General features: G+C 37.2%; 1 protein-coding gene across 5 annotated transcripts; it reads right to left on the reverse strand.

The window, feature by feature from the left end:
• Positions 1 to 626: 626 nt before the first annotated feature.
• On the reverse strand, positions 627 to 22,186 carry FBXL3 (F-box and leucine rich repeat protein 3). 5 transcript variants are annotated; one of them, XM_058548323.1, is made up of 6 exons: positions 21,565 to 22,186; positions 17,053 to 17,395; positions 13,903 to 14,025; positions 11,033 to 11,225; positions 4,231 to 4,501; positions 627 to 831 (listed from the first exon to the last, which is right to left on the reverse strand). In XM_058548323.1, exons 2-6 carry the CDS (start codon positions 17,392 to 17,394, stop codon positions 663 to 665), a joined length of 1,098 nt encoding a protein of 365 aa, XP_058404306.1. In that variant the 5' UTR covers position 17,395; positions 21,565 to 22,186; the 3' UTR covers positions 627 to 662. The 5 variants fall into 5 exon arrangements, with proteins under 5 accessions (XP_058404306.1, XP_058404304.1, XP_058404302.1 ...); XM_058548321.1 differs by lacking the exon at positions 627 to 831 and having other exon boundaries at positions 1,955 to 4,501; positions 17,197 to 17,395; positions 21,565 to 22,185; XM_058548319.1 differs by lacking the exon at positions 627 to 831 and having other exon boundaries at positions 1,955 to 4,501; positions 21,565 to 22,184.
• Positions 22,187 to 27,921: the final 5,735 nt, after the last annotated feature.

Below are 27,921 nucleotides of genomic sequence, written 5' to 3' on the forward strand. Positions count from 1 at the left end.
TATTAATAAATGAAGAGATTCTGTGAAGGTAACAGAGACTCAGATGACTGTAGCACATGAGCGCAGCATTCATATAAGTACTTCTTAAGAATTTATCAAACCTGTCAACTGTACTTACAAGATGAAGTATGGCTTTGGAGTAGAGATGAATCATTCAGGAACAAAGCTGCTTTGAAAATGGCAGTTGGGAAAACAAAACAAGGCCAGGCAGGAATTTGCCAATTAAATTTTGCTGCCCTTTGAACTACTGTATAACTTAAATATGATTTCTATTTTTCTGTTAATTTAAGTTGTAAATGTATAAAATTTCCTCTATTTCTAAGAGAAACGCTGTTGTTAAAGTTTGAAGTATATTAGGGCTTTAGAATAAATATATCCTCACTCATTAATTCTGGCTCAGTATTAGGTAAGTAAGTATACTCACAAAGTGTCATCAAATATATTTCTGTAGGTACAGTTAAATGGTCAAAAGGTGAAAATAACTACTAAACTTTAAATATTTGGAAACCTCAATCATCAATATTGGCTCCTTAGAAATCACAAAAAAAAAAGCAAAAGTCTTAGGAAGTTTTATCCAGTTTTATAATCTGCTCTGGTGGCATTTAATGAATTTTCTGAGACTATAGTTCCTTTAAGAAGATGACTTTATTTTTTTAGAAAAATTACTGGCATGTTATACAAAGCAATGTTCCAAAACCACACACATGCTTTACCCTGTTCACAGCCAAAGGCAAATGGGCTGGCCAGTTTGTTTCCAGCATCTTCCTCATATTTACCCTTTGTTGTCCAAGTAGCTTTTGGCTCCTCAAACTTTCCTCTATTTTCTCTCCCCTATTTAAAACAAGATAGGCTATTAATCATATATTCTTTCTTTTATTGGACTGATTATTCTAAGGATAAGCTCTTAATTCACTTTCGGAGTCAAAGGTTTTGTCTTTTTTAGGTGTCATATGATATGTCCTTTTTTTTTTTTTTTTGTGAGGAAGATCAGCCCTGAGCTAACATCCATGCTAATCCTCCTCTTCTTGCTGAGGAAGACCGGCTCTGAGCTAACATCTATTGCCAATCCTCCTCCTTTTTTTCCCCCGAAAGCCCCAGTAGATAGTTGTATGTCATAGCTGCACATCCTTCTAGTTGCTGTATGTGGGACGCGGCCTCAGCATGGCCGGAGAAGCAGCGCATCAGTGCACGCCCGGGATCCAAACCCAGGCCGCCCAGCAGCAGAGCGCACGCACTTAACCGCTAAGCCACGGGGCCAGCCCCTACTTATAGCTTCTTGAAGGACCTAGTTCAGGCCTGAGCCTTCTTTACACCAACTCTCCCTTCTAATCCTAAGCTTTTCCATAAATATAAAAAATTATTTGAATGCAGTAAATTGATTTAATCTTCAATCATGCCTGTGTTTTTCTGATAATATTGTTAAAATTTCAGTCCACATTATCAAGGTAAATTGAAGTTCTTTTCTGGAAGCTGTTAAGACAGGAGATGAAAATAATTTCAATAGTTTAAAAACTATTCTTAGTGTATGGATATATTTATATATAAAGACATTTCTCTCTAAAAAGGCTAGCTGAGTTCAAGGACCCTAAGAATTCTATTTCTAAATCATCTGTTTTATAAATTCTTATTCTAAATGCAGAAAGAACCTATTCCTTATTTTTAATTTAACCATTTTCTTTATAAAATCTGAAAAATAAATTTACATTTCATGGTCGATTTTTTATTTCCTAAATTAATCACTTCAGGCATCAGAGCTTATTTCAAGAATAGATTCCATTTGCCTAATCTTGTATCTTCAAAAAAGCTACTCTACCAGAAACATTATTTATTATTAAGCATTATATCCATCAAATATAGATTTGAAACTAAAACCATAAATTTGTAAATTTAACTTGTTTTAAAATCAAATAAGTATATGTTAGTGTAGTTTTTAAGAACTGTAATAACACAAAAGCCTTAGTAACTACCTTTATTCTGAAATTGATAAAAGCATTTAACATATACTTTACAGTATAAACAAATTAAGTGCTATGTATTTTGCTTATAAAGTGACAAAGTATTTCAAGCATTATATAATTCAATTTGTACAAAAAGTAAACTTCCCAATAAAGCTTTGGTTAGTAGAACTGATTATGTACTGTCAAATCCATTTTCCAAAGTTATTCAAGGAAAAAGAGCTATATCCACTAACACAGCTATTTCTTGCACAATCGAAGCTTTTTACTATTTAGTAAGATGGGAAAATATTACAATAATTGCTTTTCATTTCCAAGTCTGGATCAGCCTTTCCTCTTCTCATTTATATGTGGCCAGAATACCATCACTTTTGAAAAGCATAAATTATGTAGAAAATCACCTTTTACTTTATTCTTAGGAAGGTAACCTATTTTAAAAATAGATTAGATCTGTAAAACTGTTAGCTTCCATAACTACGGAGATGCTTTCTCCAAGTTTCAAGCATTAATATATTCCATTGGGGGTAAATCACTTCTAATTCCCCTTAGGATGGTAGGATCTACTAGCACTAGTGCTCAGAATCAAAGTTTATATAATATCTAAAAAACTAAATGTAGCCCAAAACAACATTTTTACAGATTCTACAATGTATGGATTACCTTTATTCATATGAAAGTGATAAAAATGCTACCTAACTTAAATAATATAAAATATCAGTTTAACCAAATTAACAATCACAAAATTGCAAACATTTTTCTATTAAAATTTTCCAGCCCACTGAGCAATATTTACTCAAAAATACAATTATGAATTTAAATATATCTCTTAAATTTGCTCTTTATGCTGAACTGTACACTGGTGCTCCTTTTATGATTTTGAAAATTCTACTTACATAACGATATAATTCCAAAATGGAAAAATAAGCCATCACTAAAATTCACTAGAGAGTAATATTCTTTCATGGAAACAATTTATAAACATTTTGAAGTTCTACCTTTATTTCAATTTGGCTTTTTTAAATAGATAAGCTTTTCATTTCAATTACTGTATAATATTTCAAAACTAGTTTAAACAAAGACGAACAAAACCAAGAACTGGTAAAGCATTCCTTCCTTTACACATGATGCCTCAAGTGCCACATGCACAGTAACATATCACAGAAAAGAATTATATGGTTTAGCAGATTATAGAGCAGACCTAAGAGTTTATACAAAGCTAAATGCTGCCTCCCTTCTATTCCATTTATTTTCTTTTAATTTCATCTTGGCTCTGTTTATTATCCTTCTATCCTAACCACTGTGTGACAATTTTATCAGTTTTCTAAGTGTTCCAATTACCTATATATACCTCTTTAAATAGCTCTAACATTTGAGAACATTCAACCAATCTCTTTCATTAGATACAATATATCCTACATTTTTCTCACAAAGTGCTCACTTTCCTGAGCTATATTAAACACCTTATAACAGGTGTAAGTATAACTGAAGACCCTAACTAAATGTGAAGTTCACGTTTTTTAAAAAATGCATAGAGAACATAACATTTTGGAAAATCTGTTAGTATTCACTTCTTGAATATTATAATATATAGGTTTTGTTTCCTTCAGATTGTAAAATGTTTACTCTTTATAACTGGTTATTACTTTCAGATCTGAACCACATTTTAAAAAAAAATTTCTGACATTTGATTGCTATTAGGGTAAAGAAACAGATGAAGTTTTCTGACCAAAACTGGTCCATGGGTCCTCCAACAAACAGTCCTTATATACTCAATGCAGATATCAAATTTCCATGCCACAAAATAGTAGAATTACATCAGAACTACAGGAAATAAAACTTGTATTATAATACAATATGCTTAAAGTTAAGGTGCTATTCATCATGCCCTACATCATTCAGTCTTTACCAAGTGGGCATCATGTCTGGAAACCACACCCTACCAAGATGCTTGGACACTTCCCAATGAATCTGCTCCAGACTATACTTTTGGTCAGGAATTAATACTTCTTCCATAATGGATAATTGAGACAGGCGGCCACCACACATCTTCACAAACTCAACAAAGGCACTACATGAGACTTCGCATTCCCCTAGTCCAATAGCTGACAAATTTTTGCAACGTTCTGCAATGCGAATTAACTCTTCATCAAGTGGCCGTAATCCATTAGCACACACTACTAGTTCAACTAGTCGAGGGCAGGTCATTCCCACTCGGCCAAGCACATCTTTGCTTACTGATCTTCCGAAATAAAGATGGGTAGCAGGTATTTCATACCGAAAGAATGGATCAAATTCCTCTTCATATAAAAAAAAATACATCACTAAGTTCACTTTAGGTGAATGTCTGATGAAAGCATCCCAGCTGCTCTTCTGAATAGTATGAAAGTGTGTCTGTCCAGGATTCTCACTGACTACATCAATACGCAAATGTTCTAATCGAACGTGTTTTTCAGAAGATAAAGCAAGCAGCAATTCATCACTTAACAAGTGGTAATTCAGGGCCAGTTCACGTAAGCCATGACATTGGTCAGCCACACAAAGGATACCTTGGAAGAAAAAAGACCTAATTATTTACAAATTTTTGTACAAGTTCATCATCTGTTCAAAAATTTAATCAAGTACATGTCCCACAATAAAATTTTACCATATTTCCCTTACCATAAAACTATACAATTTAAAATTCAGTTGTATGGTTGAACAGAACAGGAAGTCACAAACATTTAAAAATCTATTACTAATTTTGTCTATAAGAAAATGAGACCAATTCTAAATCCAATACCTTAAGAAGAAATGAACTCAGAAAAATCGTAAATTATTAATAAACAACTATGTCATTTTAAAATACACCATGACAGTAAAGTTTATTCCAGTAATGTACGGACAGTGTCCTGTTTTTTAAAAAAACTGATTACTAACAGTAAACTTACAGTTTAAGCAAGAAAAATTAAATGATCATTGCAACAGAGGCCATAGGACATTTTTTGAAATTCAAAACCTAAACCTAATAAAAAAAGCAAGATAAGGTAAAACCAGATAAAATATGATTGATGTAACTAAATAAAACATTTGAAAAATAAAAAGATTTTAATCAAATAAACAAAAAAGAGTTTGCTTGTCAAATTTCTAAGAAAAAAATACCAAGATGCCACTAGATAAATGAGTGAAAAGATAACTAACCAATTCACATTAATGGAAATATACATAATGACATTTTTTTTTTTTTTTGATGAGGAAGATCAGCCCTGAGCTAACATCCATGCCAATCCTCCTCTTTTTGCTGAGGAAGACCAGCCCTGAGCTAACATCTATTGCCAATCCTCTTCCTTTTTTTCTTCCCCTTTTTCTCCCCAAAGCCCCAGTAGATAGTTGTATGTCATAGCTGCACATCCTGCTAGCTGCTGTATGTGGACACCGCCTCAGCACGGCCCGTCAAACAGTGCGTCAGTGCACGCCCGGGATCCAAACCTGGGCCGCCAGTAGCGGAGCGCACGCACTTAACCCCTAAGCCAGGGGGCCGGCCCACATGATGACTTTTAAAGCTCTCACACAGAAAGCAGTTCCTTAAATGGTTCCCTATACTTAGGGCACTACGCTTCAAAACTGCCCAAAACCCCTAGCAGATGACTTTACCAAAGGTCAATATCTGATCTCTGAAGTGGCCTAGTCTAACAACTCTGCCCCAAAGGGACACCCTATAGTACTTGATAAATGACCCACAAACCATTTCCTTCTTGTGTTTGGAAACAAGGATAGGAACAATAAAACACACATCATATTATCTACTATTTATTGTACAAGTATGTCAGACACTACATATGTTATCCCACAAATACTCAAATAAATTTAGAAAAATAAGTATTATTTCTATATTTAAGTTGAGGCAGCTAGCTAAAGATAGCAAAGCTGGAATTCAAACACAGACTGCATGACTCTTAAGTTCATGAGCTTAACTTCTGCTTAAGAAGTGACAAGACAGAGGCCACCAATAAGCCAAAAGCTTTATAGTAGTGGGAGGAGAATATAGGCAACAGAATCAGTGAAGAGAGAAACAGAATCATCAGTCTAAGAGAGTCACCAGAAGAGGGAGTAAAAGATATCTGTGCTTCACTACTCAGCTACTGCAAAGTTTCTGTTCTCCACAAGGTATGAACCCTGATCACCCAAGGTAACCTGAGCACATCTCTGTTCTTTGCAACCTCATAAAGCCTGATATAAAAAGAAAACAAACACATGGGAAATGGTAACCAAAGATGCCAATAAAGGAAACTTTGAGATATCACTTAATAACTATTAAAGCAGCTGTGTCAGGCATAATTCTAAAAGTAGTTCCCAAGATTCCACACCCTAATTCCCAGAATCTGTCAATGTGATATCACTCCCATGATTGTTATGTTATGTTATATGGCACAGTTGGCTTTAAAATAACATTATCCAGGTAGTTCTAATCTAATCGCATGAGCCCTTTAAAAGTCAAATTTTCTCTGGCTGGTTGCAGAAGAGGAATTCAGAGAGATTCAGTTTCTCTGGCCAAGCAGAGAAGCCAGCTGAGCCACGCCCTATAGCTCTGGCCTACAGAACTGTGGAGCTAATAAATGGGTGTTGGTTTAAGCTGCTAAATTTGCAGTTATTAGTTATGCAGCAATAGAAAACTAATACATAGTTACAAGTGTTTAAATACTTAACACAAAATAGTGATAAAGATAAAACTAGTAAACTATTACAACTCAATTAACAAAAAGACAACCTAATTAAAACATAAGTGAGGGATCTGAATAGACATCTCTCCAAAGAAGATATACAAATGATCAATAAGCACATGGAAAGACATTTGAGTCATCAAGAAAATACAAATCAAAACCACAATGAGATACCAGTTCACATCCACTAGGATGGCTATAATCAAAAAGACAGATAATAAGTGTTGGTGAGGATGTGGAAAAGTTGGAACCCTCACACAACCTGCTACTGGAAATGTAAAATGGTGCAGCTGCTTTGGAAAACAGTCTGGCAGTTCCTCAAATGGTTAAACAGAGTTACTATATGATTCAACAATTCTACTCCTAGGTATATCCTCAAGAGAAATTAAACTATATGTCCCCACAAAAACTTGTATATAAATTTTCATAGCAGCATTATTCATAATAGTCAAAAAGTGGTAACAACCCAAATACCCATCAACTGATCACAGATAAATGTGGTATATCCACACGATGAAATACTGACACATGCTACAACATGGATGAACCTTGAAAATATCACGTTAAGTGAAAGAAGCCAGTCACAAAGGCCCACATATAGTGTGATTCCATTTACATGAAATGTCCAGAATAGGCATATTTAGAGACAGAAAGTAAATTAGTGGTTGCCTAGGGCTGGTTGAGATGAGGGTTTTGAGGAGGTGACAACTAAGAGGTATGTGGTTTCTTTTTTGGGATAATTAATAATAATGTTCTAAAATTGATTGTAGTGATGGATGCACTGCTCTGTCAATATACTAAAAGCCAATAAATTGTGAACTGTATGGTACATGAATTATACCTTAATTAAAGCTGTTACAAAGCTGGTATAGAAATCCATTGTTGGTGACATTATAAATTCATACAACTCATTTGGAAAAAAACACAGCAAGAAGCATAAAAAAGATCTGGACCCTCTGACCTAGCTCTTCCACTTCTTAGTAATTTGTCCCTAAGGAAGAAATTAATAGAAGCAAACTGCTATGTGCCAAAATAGTTCATTTTTTTAATTACAGCAAAAATGTGGAAACCAGTTAAGTGTCCAACCTTCAAAGAACTGTAAGACAAATGTTGGCTTATTAAAAAGATAGAATACTAAGTAACTAAATGATCATTAGTTTAGCTGATAATTAATGAGTGTCTTATATGTCAAGCATTGGTGCTAGGATGGTAAAGATACAACAGGAACAAGACATCCTTATCCTAATGGAAGGCAGCAGATAATTAAAGAAGAATGCTCTGGGAGTCATAACAAGGGAATCAGGGAAGATTTCCCAGAACTAATACAGTGAGACATAAGAATTAGAAGGATTAAGCTAGGGCAAAAAGCGAGTGAAGAAGGAAAGTGAACAGTACATCCTTTGTGAACACCCAGACATGGAAGAAAACACAAGTGTTCTAAGAACTGAAGGGAGCTGAACACAGAGTGTGCAAGTAAGAGAATATCTTGAAAGATGAAGCCCAATAGATAGGCAAGGCAAGGCAGATCATATGGAACCTTGTCAGCATCGGTAAGGAATTTGGATCTTACCTAAAGCACAGTGAGAAGTTTTGAAGGAAGCTGGAGAAAAAAAATCAGATTTATATTTTATAAAGATTACTCTGGCTGTAGCATGGAAATGAGATTAGAGAAGAGCAAGGATGCAAGTTAGGAAATCAGTTAAGAGGGTACTGCACAAAGATTATGGAGGCCTGGACTAGAGTAGTAAGAGTGGACAACAAGAAAGGTAGAGTGGTCTTAGTCTGTCCTGGCTGCTTAACAGAACATACAGACTGGGTGGCTTACACGATAAACATTTATTTCTCATACTTCTCGAGGCTGGAAGTCCAAAATAAGAGTGCTAGCATGGTTGGGTTCTGGTGAGAACCAGAACTCTTCCTGGTTTGTAGATGGCTACCTTCTCACTGTGTCTTCACATGGCTCAAAGAGAGATCATCTCTCTCCTGTCTCTTCTTATAAAAGCACTAATCCCATTTATGAGGGCTCCACCCACATGACCTAATTACCTCCAAATACCATAACATTGGGGATTAGGGCTTCAACATATGAATGGGGGTGGGAGGGAGGGGAAGACACACTCAGTCCACAGCATAGAGATTCAAGGCAAATTTCAATGACGGAGTCACCAAACCTCAGTGACTGAAGGGAGGTAGAAAGTAAGGGTAGGAGGAATCAACGATGTCTGCCAGGTCCCTGACAACTAGATGGATGGTGCCATTCACTAAGATAGTAAAAAGGGAAAAGCAAGAGATTTGGATGGGGAAAAAGAAGTTCATTAGTCTAAAGTACCAGTGAGACATTCTAGAGGCACTGGGCCATTGGCAGCTCAAGACATAGCTCTGGAGTTCCAGAGACACTGAAAGTTGGAGGTATTAACATAAAGAACATAACTGAAGCCATAGATGATGATGACACAGCCCAGAGTTTACAGAGTAAAACAAAGGGACCCAGTACAGAACACAGTGAAACATCAAAATATAAAGAATGGAAAGAGAAACCAGCAAAGGAAACAGAGAAGGAACAAGCAGAGAGGAAGGAAGAAAAGCATGAGTAAGATATGAAAGAGACAACAGTTACTACTGTCAAATGGTGCCTAGAAGTCCAGTGACATACAATTATAAGGACTATATGAAATGGGAAAAAAGTCTGATAAAATGTTCAGTGAAGAAAGAATAGAAAATAGTCCTTAATTTTAACTTGGAGAAAGAAACTGTCCAAATATGGATAGAAAGAAAATAGGCAAATACGTTAAATTTTAAATTAAAATCTTTTATAGTTAAACTCTTAAATTAAAAAGTCTTACAAGTGCTCTTTCTCTTCCCTTCCCTTCCTGAAAAGCTAGTCCAAAAGCCATTAGGTAAGACCACGCAAGCTTATACTATACTATCCGAACTGATGTGTATGTTTAATAAAAATAAGTGAACATGAGATGTACCAGGATAAAGGAACAATGAGCTCACAGTTTCACAGAGAAACCAGAGACCCAATGGTCTCATACAGTGTGGTAACTGCTACAAGTTATGTTCAGAGTGCTATGGAAAAACCGGTGGGGGATCTAAACCAGAGAGGAGGAGGAAACAGGAACAAAACTGCAACACCTGAGCTGAACAGTGAAGGCTGGGCTGGAGTTAGCTAGAGGAAGAAGTAGAAAAATAAAAAGGTATTCCACAAGGTACAGTGCACTGACCACAAAGGTACAAAGAACTATAGGTATGTAGGGCTCAAGTACAAGCTGCACATGAGTGAGCAGCAAACAAGATTAAAGAGACAGGTAGAGGTCAGGATACAAAGGACGTCATATACTGTGAAGCTATGATGTATGGACCTTACTCTCATAGCAAACCTATACAGTAGATAGTAAAATGTGACCAAGGTTATATAAGAAGTAATTGCCAAAGCCCATTCTTCTTAACTTCTATTTTATTTAGATTATCACCTTCAGTGGTGGCACAAGAAGTTAGGAAAATACTGCAATAGAGCTAGCCATTCCCATTACGAAGACCCTCCATGTAGGAGACATGGGAGAATGAGCAAGTAATCTCCATCCAAGAGGGAATCACTCCGGGGGGAAGGCCAGGCTTTAGTTACGGCAAGAAAGTGGGAAGTGTTCTATAAAGAGATCAAGGATTTAACATTGTCCCTTAAAAACAGGTTTCCCAAGTAACATAGCCACAGGATTGGGAAGGATGTCAATAGTGGGAGGATGAGTCAGGTGTGAAGCGTCAGAGAGTAATACGAAGTGTGGGTTTAGACTTACTTTACAATACAAACCATTTGGAATTTCAATGATGTTAAACTGAATAATGCAGTGATGCTTAGAAAATTCTATACAAGAAAAATTGGACAGAGCTTTTATAATGCTATTCCCACATTTGGTGGGCTCTCGGCTCCAAAACTCAACTTAGGGAAAGCATTATCTTGCAAAAGATGAAGGCAACAACTTCAGCACAACTCTTCTTTCTCTACATAGTAAGAAGGAAAGCAATTATGAGATTGCTCTGACTCAAAACCTACCCTGTTAACTCAACTACAATTAGAGAAAATTCTGTTTTACCTAAAGGGGTACCTCAGGCAGACCTCAGATTGTCCTTTCCTTTCCTTTTCTTAATTTATCCATTTTCTAGCACAGGTTGGACACAAACTGCCAAATAAGATTAGAAAATAAGTTGAAAGTAAGCATCTAGGCTAGGAATGCTACAGAATTTATGCTATTGTATTATGACATTAAAAAGATTTTTATGCAAAAGAGATGAAATAATCATATTAACTCATATATAGGTTAATAATCAAAGTTTTTCTTAATTTGATAAACACATCAATACATTTTACTAAAATGTTACCTGGCAACAAACACAATATACCTGCTGGAGAGACGTGAGGACAACTGCTCATTTTTAGCAGCTTGAGTGTATCACTGTTGTTGGCCACTAGTACTTTGAGGGATGGGTCGTCTACTGGGGTATCATCTATCTTAAGCGAGGACAAGGATTTGGAGTTTACAAACACAACCGTCAGTGCAGAGATAAAGTGAGACTGCAAAGCAAAAAAATTAAAACACTGTTTCAGTTTTTACAAATGAGAATTGAGGGGTTTTCATATAATACACATATGGTTCATATGAACCCTAATGATGTATTTCCTAACTATTTTAGGGGTAGCATCCCTTCACTCTGTTGTTGGGAGCATGGTTAAAAACAGAGGTGACTATCTGCCATCTTTAAGAAGAGCCTTTTTACCTGAAGGAAAAAAAAAGATTTCAAGCCTCAGGATGAGTGTCTCTAAATCACAACAATCACTGCTAAGTAAAAGGAGGAATTCTGGAATCCAGGATGAGAATACCTTTCAGACACTTCACATCATCTTATCTGGAAACTCTACTCTAGTGTTTTATAACAGAGAAATGCATTATTTCTGGTCTGATAGTAATGACCATTAAAAATAGAAATAACTATTAGCATAATCATTAAAAGTTAAAATAACAATCAACTCAGAAGCTATGAAAAACTCATTTGGAATATGGAAGATCATATAAAATTCGATTCTGAAATATTCAAAACCATACCTAAGTAAAATTCCAAATTTAAAATTCCTTTAAATGTTATATTATCTATAATATTTTCAAGCCTATTTTATTTTAATGTATTTTTTCCACAAATGTACCAATTAGTATCATTCTATTTATCACATCCATATAAGTATCTGTTGGACACAGAATCTGACCTAAAGGAACCACTTTAGGGAATCAGGAATTAAAGCATGGTTAAAGTATGCAACTTTGAATCCAAGCTAAGCCATAGTCAACAGACAAAGAATCCAGGAGAGTAAGGAAAGAGAGGCCAATACATGTGCCAACACATTCCTCTACATAACCAATCTCACCCTCCACTTAGCTTTATAAATTCACTACAGCAGTGAAAAGGGCAGGCTAATAGCCAAGAAAATATAATGAAATATTATCTTTTTGGTCACATTCCCTAACTTTTCCCTACTGCGATTAAATAATGGCTTAACTACTTAAATTTTGATTAAGTAACTGTTTAACTACTTAAATGTTAACATCTTTCTCCTAATATTTTCATATCAAACAATTATATCTTGTACAATCATATTTATTCATTAGCATACTCATGACTGCATCACTGCCTTCTTTTTTCCATTTCCCTTAGATTTAGCTCTGCTCAAATACACTTCTTTCATGTTCTCTTGAGTTCCCCCAGGATTTCCAAGATATAGCAACACCCTATTTCAATCTTCTACAAAAGCCGTAATAGGAAAGAAGAAAAACAGTATAAGCATCCTATGCCCATTTAATAAGGAAGTAGTCCTAGATACATCAATAGTTCCCAAAGACAAAACTACTACATATTAGTACTCATATTAGATATGCATAATGATAATCCTGAGTAGTAAGAAAAAAAAGGAAATTAAATTATGCTCAACATACCTTTTAATATGGAATGTTTTATATATACTGTATGTATATTTGTTTTTTAATTATGGTATGTACATAGAAAATCAATTCAGAACATTTCATTTCCCATATGAAGCTTGAACAAGGTGCTACTATACCATGTAACTCAGTGCTTCTTAGAGTGAAGTCCTTGAACCATCATCAGAATCACCTGGACTGCTCTTAGGAAGGGGAAATTTGGAATAGGGATAATAATCCAAAATTTAGAAGTTCCTCAGATGATTTTTATGCACATTAAGTTTGAGAATAACAGTGATCTAACTCATGTACTTAGGATCTTATATTGAAATGAACAGAGATTCTCTTGCCTATTTCCCTTATTTTACACGAGGAAAACATTTTATCTCAAATGTACATATTTAATAAACCTTTTTAAAAATCAATTGACTTTGAAATTAACTGGTGATACATTTGTTACTGATATTCCATTGAACCACTTGGGGTATAATATACACTCAATTTTGTAATATTTTTTCCTGAATCATCCTAGTAGATTAAACTGTTAGGTGTTTAAAGGGGGTCTATATTTTAGTTTGTGGTGTACTCTGAGAGAAACTTTCAAATTATCGTTGGATACTAACCTGCGGAACGTTAGCTAACATAATCAGGGGCCTTTATTAGTTGGCTTTCTAAAAATGCACACTTCTTATTTTTCTATTTTAAGAGAATAGTTATTAAAGAGAGAGACTCTCTCTATACATGCAGGATCATGTTAGAACATACATATGAATATAAATAGTTAACTCTTCACCAAAAAAAATGTGTTCTTTAAATAAAACCTGTAAATTAATCCAAGCTATACTGATACTAACTTTCCTCAAGAATAAATCTTTACACACTTAACAAAATATTTCATAAGTAAGCAATATCTGCTCTCAATACTGGCACTGTCTACTTTTCTTTGATTATAATTTCACCAATCTGCTCTGAAAGTCTAAAAAAGAGCATCTTCATATCTTTTTTCCCTAATATGCCTATTTCTCCGTTTTACTTAGTCTCTTTTAGTACTTCCTATAGAATCCTCTGCAAATTCATTCACTCTTTAACCTTACCCATGAAGAAGCACAAGGTGATGAAAAAAAGGAAAAGCTTTTAAAAAAATCCTATTGCTTAACATTCTAAACAGTAACTGGCTTTCCATTGTATGTACTACTTTTCTTACACTTTCTCAGTACAGGAAATGGGTAGGGTTTCACTGAATTTCTCAGTAAGAGCTAATACAACAAAACCAGCAGATACCTTGGGTAAATCCATAAAGCTTGGCCGAGCAGTTGAAATAAGTCCAAGTGTTTTTAAAGAGCAATTCACGAGTTGCGATAATATATCACAAGCTGCTTCAGCTGATTCTTTGCTGCTGTCCACCTGAGAAAAGAAAACATTTACCCATGCATATATTTACATTTCTCTGTGCATATCTTAATTTTTACAAAATGAAGAAACAGAGTTAGTTTACTATATTATAATTTAAAGAATTAATATTTATTCTTTCAATCCACTATGATATACAATGTCAGCCTTTTCTGAGTCCCCTTGGAGACGTATAAGGCCAGTTATTAAGACTTAACTTTCGTTATGATAAGACATATATTTAATGTTGAAAGGACTTGGCTTTTAAGTTGATTTATTCCAAATTGACAACATAACGGAATGGAATACATGAATTTAGAATCTTTGAAAAATAATTATATATTTGGTAGTAGATCCAATCATACATGTAAATACAGTGTCTGTGATACACGTTTCAAGACACCAGAAAATGAACATTTACTCAGAAGGTTCAAGTAAATCACAACCTGGGATTCATTATTAATGTTATTAATAGAAAGATGAATATGAAGTAAAATGAGGGCCTCCAACCAGTCAAGCATGAAAATCTGAACCAAATGAGAAGTAGCTGCTCTTACACACTCTTCTGCATAGACATATCTTGGGCTAAGGCCAAAAAACTCCTCAAGGATATAAGCAGCACTATCAAAAAGCAAGCTGTTCCCTAGGCTAAAAACCATCTTAAAATAGAACATTTAAAGGTAGTATCATTACTTTAATTTCCAGATTGATGTACATTACCTTAACCCAAAAATGTTCTGAAGAGCTGGTTGTAAAAATGATATATGCTTTCTATTACAGTTTCAGAGCTGTTTATAATATTATCTTTTGGCTAAGTTTCTCTAAACCAGTGGTTCTCAAAGTGTGGTCCCTGGGCCAGCAGCATCAACATCACCTGGGCATTCGTTAGAAATGCAAATTCTCACACCCAACCCAGACCATCTGAATCAGAAACTCTAGGGGTGGGACCCAGCAATCTTTGGCTCAACAAGCACTCCAAGTGTTTCAGATTCATATATAGTTTGAGAATCACTGATCTACACTAATAACTTTGACTATAAGCCTCTTTGGCATACAGTCAGCGATGAATTAAACACAAATACTAACAGGAGAGCCCAGAAGAATCCTGTGATGTCGCTCTTTTTGCAAATCAGAAATTACCTCCTCAGGAAAATAAACAGTTCCTAATAAAAATGTTTAAACTTACAGGACAAATGGTTTTATGAGGGTTATACAAGTTGGATACAGCTGAATAGTGTCACAGGGCTGTAAAAGAACAACAGTGACCCAGCCAATCCACTGTATGGAATTGTCTTTACACCTATGAGATTAACATATTAGACATCTTTTTATAGAATTTACCATTAGAACACTCTCAGACAACTCAAAGATGACTGAAACCAAAGGGAGTCGGGGGAGGGGCAACACATGAGAAGTTCCTGGATTTTTGTTTGTTTGGATCCTCTCCTCATTCCCCGACCCTTGCTGCAAGTTAGAGTTGCCAGATAACATAGAGGACATACAATTAAATAAGAATTAAGTATGTCCCAAATAATACATGGGACATACTTATACTAAAAATTATTCATTGATTATCTGAAATTCAAATTTAACTTGGTATCCTCTATTTTTCTTTGCTAAACCTAGCAATCCTACTCCCAGTGGCTTAAGTGCCTTTGTGCATTTTGCTGGGAAGAAGGCCATAATACACCCAACCATTCCCATCACCAGGTCTCTCCTCCTGCTCAGGCACATATATGGGAGAATAAACAGGTAATCTCCATCTAAGAAGGAATGTACTCTTGGGAGCAGAAAAGACTAGTTTTGGCAAAGAACTCTGGGTTAAGAACCATTGTTTTATCTAGGTTTAACTTGATCTGTTTAACAACTGCTACATATAGGAAAATCAGATATTCATGCATTACTTTTCAACAATAATTATCAAGTGTGTTAAGGATTTAGTAAACATGTCCACATTCCATTATTCATCCCGCAAACATTACCAGCCCCTGTACTTATACAAACCACCGTGATTCCTTAAACTCTTCCGGACATCTCAAAAAGCCACCCCACTTGACTTATGTCATCATTGCATGATTTCCAATACATCCTTTCTAGCAATGGAAAGAAACAAACAGTTCTCTTTGGCATTCTCCATGTACCTTTTTCTATTTCTCTCTAAAATGTATTCATCTAAACTTTTTACATGGTTTCTATATCTCCTTTTTCTTTGAAAATCTCGTATCATAAAGCCATCAATAAGAAAAACTCAGTCCCTATTAGAGATAGCAATCAAAATCTCCACATTTGGGCCGGCCTGGTGGCTTAGCGGTTAAGTGCACGCGCTCGCTGCTGGCAGCCCGGGTTCGGATCCCGGGCGCGCACCGACGCACCGCTTCTCCGGCCATGCTGAGGCCGCGTCCCACATACAGCAACTAGAAGGATGTGCAGCTATGACATACAACTATCTGCTGGGGCTTTGGGGGAAAAAATAAATAAATAAAATCTTTAAAAAAAAAAAAATCTCCACATTTTTAATTTATTTTATTGTATATTTCTTTTTCCTCAAATCTGTTCACAATAATTCAATGTGACTGATAGCTCTGGTCAACGATTTATGCTTATTTAGTGGTTGCTTCTGTTCTTTTAAGAAATTATTAATAATTATAATAAAATGGAGTAATTTAGATCAAATATAATCATTTGTGACAGCTTCTAAGGTATATGATAATTCTAAGTCTTTAAGCACTTCCTCTAAAAAAGCATTATTGGAGGGGCTGGCCCCATGGTGTAGTGGTTATGTTTGGCATGCTCCGCTTCAGCAGCCTGGGTTCACAGGTTTGGATCCTGGATGCAGACCTACAACACTCATCAGCCATGCTGTGGCAGCGACCCACATACAAAACAGAGGAAGACTGGCACAGATGTTAACTTAGGACTAATCTTCCTCAGCAAAAAAAAAAAAAAAAGCATTATTTTAAAGACATGAGAAGATGTACTGGCTTAGGACACAAGAGCCACTAAATATGCTTTATTTTTTAAAAGAAGGATTTAAAGTATTACCTTGAAGCTGACATATTGTAGATGGTTTGAATGTCTTTTAATAATCTGTTTGATCAGCTCTGGATGTGTAGCTTTCAAATAAGATGTAGCTGGCTGATTCAGTTCAAATTCAAAACATCTCCACAAGTCAGGCATGTGAAATACCTGGTTCCAGTTGCGGCAAACTTGTGAAGCATGAGCCCGGTCAAGAAGAGGCAAATACTTAAATACTTGAAGAATAATGTCTTGAAGGAGATTACCCCAATCACAAGTCTGAGAATGCTCATTTGTAGTCCTCAGTTTCTTGGATTTCTCTGTAGTCCCTTCTTCTGATGAATTATGATCTCTTCCTCCTCGTTTCATCCTATTCAGAAAAAGGCAATTTTTTCATAATTTTTGAATAGAAATAAATTCAAAATTCATTCTTCTATCACTGAGATGTGTATATATGTGTTTATAAATACAAATGCAAATGTGCAGGAAGAACTGGACCAATTATTCAAGAAAAATATCAAAACAAAATATAATGAAAAATGCCACTGGAGACCAATCGTTGTTTTATAAATTCTATACAAGTGTTTTTAAACATTTGTATTTATACTGTACTACTTGGGGGAAAAGTTTATCATGATTTTGAAACAAAACAAAGAATTTATATTTCAAAAGTTGTAGTCAACTAACTAAAACGAATATAAAAGAGAATCTACAGTGACACTTTTTAAAGGTTTCTTAAGAGTCATCTAACCATACCTGCTATATGTATTTGAGTTCCTGAATTCAAGGCAGACCAGAGTTCCAGGAACCTCCAGAGAGGATCTGAATTAAGTAGCTGACAGATCTTTCTACATTCAACAGCCTGTGCTATGTGTTGCTGCCAGACCCAACCTCTGCTTAAAAATAAGCATTGTTTGGTCTGAAATGTGGTTTCTTCTTCCAACACATCTCTTACTGTTACAATGTTTTCCCAAAGTTGTATTTCTGAATGATAGGTATGTTTCTATTTTATGTATTTGTGCTATCTTCACTCCATTTGTTTCTTTGAAAATAGTCTTTTTGTTGCAAAAACAGTAGTATGGTTAAAGAGAATAGGCTCTGGAATCAAGCTCCCTGAGTCTGAAGCCTGGCTCTACCTCTCACTGGTTATGTGGCCTTGAACACATTACTGGACCTTCCTGGGCTTCAGTTTGTATAACAGAGATAATAACACACAGGGTTCATGCAAGAAATTAAATAATATTAGGGCTTTTGAAAGGAGATACATGATTGTTGAATTCAGGTATAGGAAAGCAGTCCAATGTTAAAGACGTTAAAGTGCACAACACAGTAAAAACAGAGGTTACCAACCAAGAGGCAAAGAATGATCCTATTTTTGTTTTAAAATGAAGTGTGTGTGTGAGAGAGTGAGTGCGTGAGAACGAGCGAGAACACACGCTCATGTATGAGAAACAAACATTGAAAGTGAATTTACCACATTAATATGGTAACTATAATAGTGAGTGGCATTATATTATATTCCTAATAGTGAGATCATAATAGTGGTGGGATTACAGGTGAATTTTTTTGTTTTTTTTTGCCAATATGCTTCTCTATATTTTACAGGTTTCTTTTAATGTCAATGAATTACATTATAATCAGATAAAAAGGTGGGGTTTGATCTGTTATTTGGAAAAATAAGTAGTGCAGGCTCTAAACGAAGTGGGGTAACTGCAGACCACTCACTAGCACTCCTATTTAGTTTAGACTCTGCAGTACTTTTCTTTTGTCTCTAGAGAGCAGTTCCGGCAGGGTAGTGGTTTGGATTTGGAGTCATAGCTTTTGAAAACGATGGCTTGTGGCTCCAACTCCCTTCTTCTGGCACATTAGCATATAACAATTTCTGATTTGTGTGTGAGACAAAGGATGTGCACATGCACGACTCAACCAGATATGTCTCTGCAGACTCTCTCTCTATCCAGTAGCTAGCAAAACTTGTGAAAGAGGATTGGTGGCTGCAGGGAAATAGAATGGCAGAGGCCCTTGGCCTTCATGCCGTTAAAATCAGCCCAGGAGGTTTTAGTACATGTGCAATAAACTGCCTATTCCTCATTGCTCCTACTTCCAACTATGTGAGTTAAGTGAAGTAAATGATGTACATCCTATTGGGAGAGGAAGGGAGAAAACAGAATGAAGAAGTGACAGCAAGAGGGTAGTTTTATGGAAGACTAAAACTTACATGTGAATCTAAGAATACATTTTTTAAAATGTGTTTAGAGAAAAGGTAGTATAATCTACAACACAGTCTTCAATATAAAAAAAGAAATCTCTCCTAGTAATATCGTCCCACTAGAGGTTGAGATAACACTGTCATTATGAGCCATTTTTCTGCTTTAACTTATTCTGAAGGCTTACTTTAATTTTAGCATATAAAATTTGGGTCAAAGAACAAAGAGTTTGCTACCCAGGGCTTATAATTTCTCTTCTGATTATCTAAAACTACTCAGAATTTTGAGATACAGAGATTCAAAAAAGAATGAAGCCATCTTTATAATTTCTACTCCTTATTATAGAAGGCTGATTGCCTGTTTCTGCTGATTGTCTTCTAAACCCAGAACTATTCAACTTAAAGACGGAATGATTCATTTTACTTTGGAGTATATGGACATATAAACAAAATAAAATGACAATCTTATTCACAGAATTATCTTTGCTGATCCTAACAATAGATACTTTCTTTTGTCTATTACAACCCTGTTTTAAATAAAGTATATTTCAATACTTTTCCAAGTTGAGAGGAGAAACAAGTGAACATATTAAAAAGAAATATGCAACACTGAGGAATACTATCTCTTGGTCTAGATATAAGACTATACGATCGCCAAAGTATATTTTAAGCACTTACTAGTTTATGAATAGCTGAACAAAAGTCTGTAAATTGTCATATGTAATATGACTGTAATATGTCAGAATTATAGTATATTAAGCAATAGAAAAAAATGTAAGGCCAAATGCCAATAAAAATGATCTCTATATTATCCTCACATATGTATGAAAATAACAGAAAGTGGGCACCTGGTAAAATTTTTAAATGTCAATTTTTTCCAAGATGATTTCATTTATTCATGCAAAAAGTTACACTGCTTTCAAAAATATTTTATCGTGTATATTTACACATGAAGCTCTGCTGTACAGAAAATTAAATAATTCAGAGCATCCACCATTCTGCAAAGAATGGACTATTTATCCCTTACATTAAGTCAAAGAGAAAACACCTCTTAGATTTGAACAGGAGGAGTGCAGAGAAGAAAGCTGGACACCAAACGTCAATAAGATTTTAAAGCACCAAAACCAGGCCCCTTCAGGGCTCCCAGTTTAATTTAAACTGCAACGTTTCCGGGCCCCATATACGTAATTGACGCAAGAGAGCATTTGGTGAAGAACTGATATTACTACAAAGCGCCAAAAAGCAAATTAATGAGCAGAGACTACAGAACAAACTCTGAACATTTCCATACACTCTGAAAGGCGCGGTCAACTTGCTCATCAGATGAAGAGCGGAAGAGAACACTTAGTTGTGTGTCCCTCATTGTGTTAGGCACTTTTAGTACACTGTAGTATGTAGTAATTTTAAAAGCCCATTTGCACTTAGCTCTCAAAAGCCTGTTTTGGCATCACATTTCCTTTCCATTTATGCTCTGCATTGACTAATATCAAAATTAAAATGCATTCTTTGGCTGGAATACAAGAATAAAACAGTGGAAAGAGATTAACTCTCAGAACTAGACGGTAGGGAGAGTGTGATGGTGAAACTCGGTCTACTGGTCATTTGTAGATAACTGGGAGTCGATGGCATATTCAGAAATATTTCAGGGATAATAGGAAAAAGACTCTAATGAAAAGATCTGGGCCATTCGATTGGACATCAGCAGCAGCAAAATAATAGTAATGTCCCCTCTCAGCTGGGAGATGCAAGCCAATCATTTAATAGTCTGCTGCCTGATCTCGTCTGCAACCCCACCTGAGACGGCTGCCCATGCCAAAAGCAGGCGCGAAGCTGCCCATCACAAGTTGACCAAGTTTTCCACTCGCCTACGCGGCCGGGGCGGCCCCTCCTCCCTGCGCCACCTCCACGGACTGGCTTTCCCTGACATTTCTCCGGCGCCCTACCCTGGCCAGGCTGTTTTGACATCTTGACGCCCCTCACTTCTCAAGCTAGAAGCGCGGGCGCAGACGACGCGGGGAAGAGCCCGGAGAGCGCGAGCTCCGCGGTGCCCGTCAGCAGCCCCTGCCGAGGCTGACACGCCGGGCTCCGGGCGCGGCGGTGTCGCGGGCGGCGGCACGCGGTCGCCGCACGGCCCCACGCCTTGTTGACAAGTTCTGAAGCAGGCACGGCGGGGAAACGCCCCCAGGCCAGCTCCAAGGTCCGGCGCCGCGCCCCGCCCGCCGCTCCCGAGGGGCGGCCCGCACGAGCCCAGCCCCTGCGCCCCCAGGACCCCGGCCCGCCCTGCTGCCCACGACGGTGGCAGACCCTCCCCGGCCCGGCCCCTCTGCCGTTACCTGCTGCCGGGGGCGGCTTCCCCCACACACCGCCCCGGGCTCCGGGGACGGCGGCGGCAGCTACTCCCGCGGCTCTCACATCAGACCCCCGGGGCCCCCCGCGTCCCGCTCGCGCCGCCGCGGACCCCCGCGCTCCGCCCGCATCCGAGGCGCTGGTCCCGGGGCGGGCGCCAACGCGGCTCCACCTCTGCGGCTCTGGCTGCCCAGGCGGAAGCGTCCTTCTCAGTCCCTGCGTCCTTCTCCCGGGACCCCTCGTCGTCGCAGGGGGCTCCTTCACGAAGCCGCGGCCACCGCGTAGGCCCCCTGCGCCTCAGCCCGCACACCGAGTCCAAAATGGCGCCCGGGGCTCGCGGCCGCGGCGCGCCCGAGGAGAGCAAGGGTGGGCCGCGCCCACGCGGGAGCGCGCGCCGCGCGGCGCGGCTGGGGCCTCCGCCTCCCGCTTCCAGAAGGAGCGTTGGCCACCTTCCTCCCCGCGACGTGACTGCCGCTTTTAGGGGATTTTTCGTTTTGCAGCCTAAGGTGGGAGGGCTGGAGCTAGCTAGATGCCTGAGACTATGTGTGGCTGGAAATGGAAAGTTAGGGAGGTGGAGCAGAAGGAAGAAAGGAAGCAGTGTCCCCGGCGCCTGCTGTAGCCCAGCAGTTGGGTCAGGGGCAGAAGGATCGACAGCAGCTGCTGACAGCTGACACACCTCCGCGCGGAGAGGCGGCCTCGGATGGCCACGCCCACGCCGTGTAACCCAAGGAGTTCAAATACGGCCTGTAAAAAGATAGTACACACATCATATATCCATGAGGTGTTTTTTAAAACTGCGGAGAAGTATAGCAGAATGGTGACAATGTTAACGCTGGGATTACAGATGAATTTTATATTTACAATATTTGTATTTTCCAATTTTTCTAGAAACGATTTTTATCATCGGAGTTATTACTTTTTAAAAACCACGATTATAACATAGATAGACCCCTGAAATTTGTACATAGCTTTCTGAAACACATTGAGGAAAGTGCAAAGGAATAGATGGCTATTTAAAATAAAACCTCTGATGAAGCCTTTTGTACATTCAGGCATCTTTGGGTGTGACTGCTACCTAGTTAACTTTTAAAACTTTGGATTTTTGGATACTGGGTTTTCTTAAAGCCATTTCTAACTTGAATCATGCACCATCCCTCCTGCCTCCCTCAAAAATAAGAAAGAAGACATTTTCTATTCAAAGATGTTTTCTCAACCATCTGAGCCATGTGTAAGAGACTGGAAGGCAGTGATGCTCAGTGAGCTCTCCAGTCTTCCACTCGCCCCAACCCCAAACTGAGGTAGGAAGCCATGTGTAAAATTATGTTAAGATTCAGTGTGGGAAATTGCTGGTACTTTCTGTTAGGGCCTGGCTCTGTGATCATCAAGTCGAGCTAAACAAGTCTCTACCAACATAATAATGTGGATGTACCTGAACTGCAATATTTTTTTAGGTCCCTCAGTGACTAATGACAAAGGACAGTAGGAAGTTCTAAGACAGGCAATGATAGTTATTAGAGGAAGAAAAACAAGTCAGTCAAATACAGGCCCATTTATTTAAAGGTAGGTTAACAGTATAAAGGATCAGCAAAACACGTTAAATGAAATCAGCATATATAACTAGTAGATATTATATCACATTAAAACTTTCACACTCCAATTGTTGTCACTTTTTAATTTCTCGTTACAGTCTGTTCTCTCCCTAAAGGAGACAAGGATCTTGGCACAATTTACTGAATGCTTCCTCTTCTTCCCTGTTGTTATTTAAAGATTTTATTTCACCTTTTAGAAAAAAAGAAACATGCTTATTTTTGAATCAGTCAATACTTATTTAATTTATCGATTATATTAGTCAAGATCTGTGGCATTGGGGCGGAAGGGGGAGGGTGGCTGTGGAGTAGTTTGGTCCAAGAGGAAAGAATATTTTATTACCAACCCTGTTTAGAATTGCCAGTGCATGTGATAATAAAAAGCAAACCAACATTTAGTCAGCTTTATTATTGTTGTTAAATTCTCCACAGACAGTGTACCCCTTCCACCCAGGATGGGCCCCACCACCCCCACCTTGGCACTCTAGGATCAGAATAGATTAGGTTGTGTTGAGTAGTTCCTTAAGCACTATCTTATAATTCCTTGTTTTGATGACCTTCACAGTTTTTAGGAGTACTGCTCCAGTATTTTGTAGAATGTTCCTCATTTGGGGTTTGTCTCTGGTTTTTCTCGTGATTAGATGAGGTTATGAGTGTTTGGGAGGAAGATCACAAATGTATAAAGTGCCATTCTCATCATATCACATCAAGGGTATATGCCAAAAGGACTTATTCCTGTTGATGTTAATATTAATCAGAGATTGAGGTCAAGTTGCTCCACTGTAAAGTTACTTTTTCTCTTCCTTTCCATACTATACTCCTTGGAAGAAGTCATTAAGTACAGCCCACACTAAAGGGATGGGGAGTTATCTCTATCTCCTTGAGGGAGTAATGTCTACATAAATTATTTGGAATTTTTTTGCATAGGAAGATTGTCTCCATATCTCTTAATTTCATATTTTTGTGTCTTTATTTTTCTCTACTGAACGCTCTGTAATTTCCTCAGATCTGTCTTCCAAGTCACTAATTCTTTCTTCAGCTCTGTTTAGTCTCTGTTAAGCCAATCTCTGCCAACTTTTATTTCTAAAAGTTGGACTTGGTTCTTTTTCATATCTGCCTGATCTTTCTTGATGTTCTTTTCTCTTGTTTTTAATTATTTTTTTCTCTAATCATTTTAATTATATGAAATAATTGAGGGTCTAATGCCAATTTTTGTAAATGTTTTCTCATAGTAGGTTGTTACTCACATATTTTATGATTTTGGGTTGTGAGTTCATCTGTGAAGCTTTAGCTGTAGGAATCCTGTGCAGCCTTGTTGAGGGTATGTCACTCCAGAGAGGTCTTTTGTGTTTTCTTCTGCTGGGTGCTGCAGGGCGTTACTAGCCTGGAACAATTTGTATAATAATTTCTTGACTTCTGGGTTCTTGGGCCAACCTGTGTGAGGGCAAGCCCATGGTTATGAATTCTTAAAAAGTCTTTTCTTTTCTCTAACTCAGAGCCCGAGCTAAGACAGATTAGTTTACTGTTCATCTCCCTGTGCCGTAAGCCAACCATTCCTTGAGGAGGATAAAGATCTTCAAAATTCTTGCTTTATGCAGGGATGTCAGTTACAACTTCTCTAGCAAACTCATCTCCTGTCCCTGTGCAAGTCACGGTCTCTTCAAATAATCCTTTCCCATCAATCCTTCTATTTTGGTCTTAAGGACTTCACACTCACTCCTCTCAATTCATCCTCTACGTCTTTTAATTGCCCTTTTATATTTTTATCTCTTTGTCTCTCTCTGCTATATCACATATTATCTTCTACCTCACTGATTTTCTCTTTGACTGTCTGCAATCTAGAGTTTATACCAACTATTGAAAATTCCATTCCAGAAATTTCTAATTTGTTTTTTATATCCATCTAGTTTTTAAATAATCATTTTTTATGAATTTCACAAACATACATATGATTAATATAAATATATAATAACTAGATGGGAAGTATATATAGAATTGAAAATAAATGAATTAATAGAAAGCTTTAGTAATAATTCTAATAGCTGATGAAATAGAATTCAATACAAATAATGTCATAAGGGAAAAGATACATTAATAAAAGAAAAAACAGAGCAAGAAGATGGTATCATCATGAACATATATGCACCTTACAATGTACAGAATGCACAAAGTGTAAGTAAACATTAGTAAGTACACCTTGTTACGCTAAATGACCCCAGCCCCTCCTCTGTGTGACTACTCACTGCTCTGCATGTACTCTAAAAAAATTCACGTGCTCTCCTGATTTATGGCCTCCACTTACATACGTACTCCCCTATAACTTGATAAATTAAAACTTTGTTCTATGAGTTTCTCTCTAGGAACAGGCTGACTACAGGTGGGAAACACACCTACAAGATATCCATCATCACTGACAGAAGAAAAGAACAATGAAAGACCCTAGAGCCCATCATGCCTGAAAGCTGACGTTTCTAAACCCCCTCCTTACTCCCCACTTTCCCTATATAACTACCTCAAGGTTCTGTAATCCTAGAAGATGGTTTTTTTTAGACATTAGCCTGCCATCTTCCTGATTATACTGGTTAATCAAATTAAAGCTTCCTTTCTCCATCCTTAACTCATTGTGAGTGATTGGCTCAGATCACTGCGAGCAGAGCGAGCCCATTGCTCAGTAACAAAAGCAACAACTGATAGGACTGTAGGAAGAGGGAGATTAATCCACAGCTGTAGTTGAAGATTTTAGCACACCAATCTCAGAAACTGATAGATCCAGCAGGCAAAATATAAGCAGAATCATTGTAGATCTGAACAACACAATTAATAACTTTAAGCTCTTGGATATGTAGAATTTTATACTGCAAAAAGTCACTGTAGAGAAATAAAACACTTCAGGAAATACACCATATGTTAGGCCACAAAATAAACTTAAATTTCAGAGGATTAGCATCATACAGACTATGTTTGTGAGACATAATGTGGTAAAGTTAGAAATGAATAACAAAGGGAGAGCTAAAAATGCCATTTGTTTGGAAACTAAATAACATAACTAAAATAATACATGAGTTAGAAAGTAAATGAAAACCAAGATTAAGGAAATATTTTCTTGTATAATAATGAAAATACCATATATATCAGTGGTTGTGAAAAACATCTATACTGACACTTAGAGTGAGATTCCTAGTTTTAAATATAGTAATCCAGAAACAAGTAAAATTTAACAAAAGCCAAGTATTTACCTCAATAAGTTAAAAAAAAGAAAGGAGAAAAAAAGCAACAGAAAAAATGTGAAACATCAAGAAAGAAATTATAGTGACAGCTTACAAGATGGCTATCATCTATTCCTCCCGTTCCCATAGGCAAATGCTGCTCTTCACATTAAGATGTGAAGTCCTACTCCCTTGCCCTTAAACCTGGGCTTTGTTTCACCAACAGCATGAGGCAGAAGTGATGTTTTAAATCAAGGCTAGGCCATAAGAAACTTTAAAGCTTTCATCTGAGTCTCTTGGAATGCTTACTCTTTGGACAGTGTATCCAAAGAACCAGTCTCATGTTTTAGGAAGACAAAGCCTCAGGGGGCAATGCTCAGTGAACCCACAGAACCCTGAGAGACAATAATAAATTACTGTTTTAATCCAGTAAGTGTTGAGTAGTTTGTCCTCCAGTAGTAGATAACTGGACGAGATTTAATAACAAACACAAGGGCAGGAATCAATAAAATAGGAAAAAAATAAATAGAGAAGATCAAAAACGAAACCTGGTTAAAATAAAAGTGAATAAGGTAGATACAACGCTGGTCCGATTGATGAAGGGGAAAAAAGTTGCAAATTAACAAAATACATACTTTTTAAAAGGGGGAACAAATATAGCCACCACAGGTATTTAAAATAATAAAAGTATGTTATAAATAATTATTAACCAATAAAATGGAAAGCCTAGATAAAAAGAATAAAGTCCTAGAGAAATATAAAATGCCAAAATTGGCAGGAAGAAGTAGAGAATTTGAACAGATCAATAAGCACTGAAGTAATTTTCAAAGCCCTTTCGTCCAAGTAACCCCAGGCCCAGAGAGAATTACAAGTGAGCCCTACCAGACTTCCAACTAAGAGTTAATCCTTTCTTATACAAGTTGTTCGAGAAAAAATGAAGAGAAAAAGTCACCAGGTCATTTTATAAAGCTAGTATAATCACGATTACCAAACCAAATATGGAAAAGAAAAAAACTGTAGCCCCATTTCCCTTTTGAAAATAGCTGCAAAATTTGAAAAGAAATATTAGTTAATCAAATCCAACAATGTACCGCTAAAACCAAAAAATAAAGAAAACCATGACAATAACACTCCAATGCCCCCTTGCCCTATTTTTTTTCCTCACAGCACATATCACCTCCTAGCATATTATGTATTGTACGTCTGTTGTTTAATGTCTGTCTCCCCGTATATTCTAGAGGAATAAAGCGCCATGAAAATGTGAATCTTAGTCTGTTTTATTCACAGATCCTAGGCTCGTAGAACAGTTCCTGGCTCAGTAAATGTTTCTTTGAAGAATGAAAGAACACGACACGACAGAGCTTATGGTATAGTGTCCTGGACTTGAGCCATGTTGTGACTAAAATAAATCTGTCATGGGGAGTAGATGGCAGTTAGATGTTACAGGGGAGGAAAGAATCTTAAGAGGTGAATGGGATGGTGACGAGAGGGCAGTCATAAGTAAGTTTGATTATGGACCAGAGGACTCAGATCATACAAGGAATCTGTGCTT

Source organism: Diceros bicornis, chromosome 9 (genome assembly GCF_020826845.1).
Source record: "Diceros bicornis minor isolate mBicDic1 chromosome 9, mDicBic1.mat.cur, whole genome shotgun sequence".
Classification (NCBI taxonomy): domain Eukaryota; kingdom Metazoa; phylum Chordata; class Mammalia; order Perissodactyla; family Rhinocerotidae; genus Diceros; species Diceros bicornis.

Excerpts from the sequence above, each read along its gene's own strand:
- FBXL3 (XM_058548319.1), bottom strand. The coding sequence starts at position 17,394 with ATGAAACGAGGAGGAAGAGATCATAATTCATCAGAAGAAGGGACTACA. Across the intron at positions 11,226-13,902 it reads GCTTTATGGATTTACCCAAG|TCTCACTTTATCTCTGCACT; the intron begins GTATCTGCTGGT and ends TTTGCTTTGCAG. Across the intron at positions 4,502-11,032 it reads TATATTGTGTTTGTTGCCAG|GTATCCTTTGTGTGGCTGAC; the intron begins GTAACATTTTAG and ends TTTTCTTCCAAG.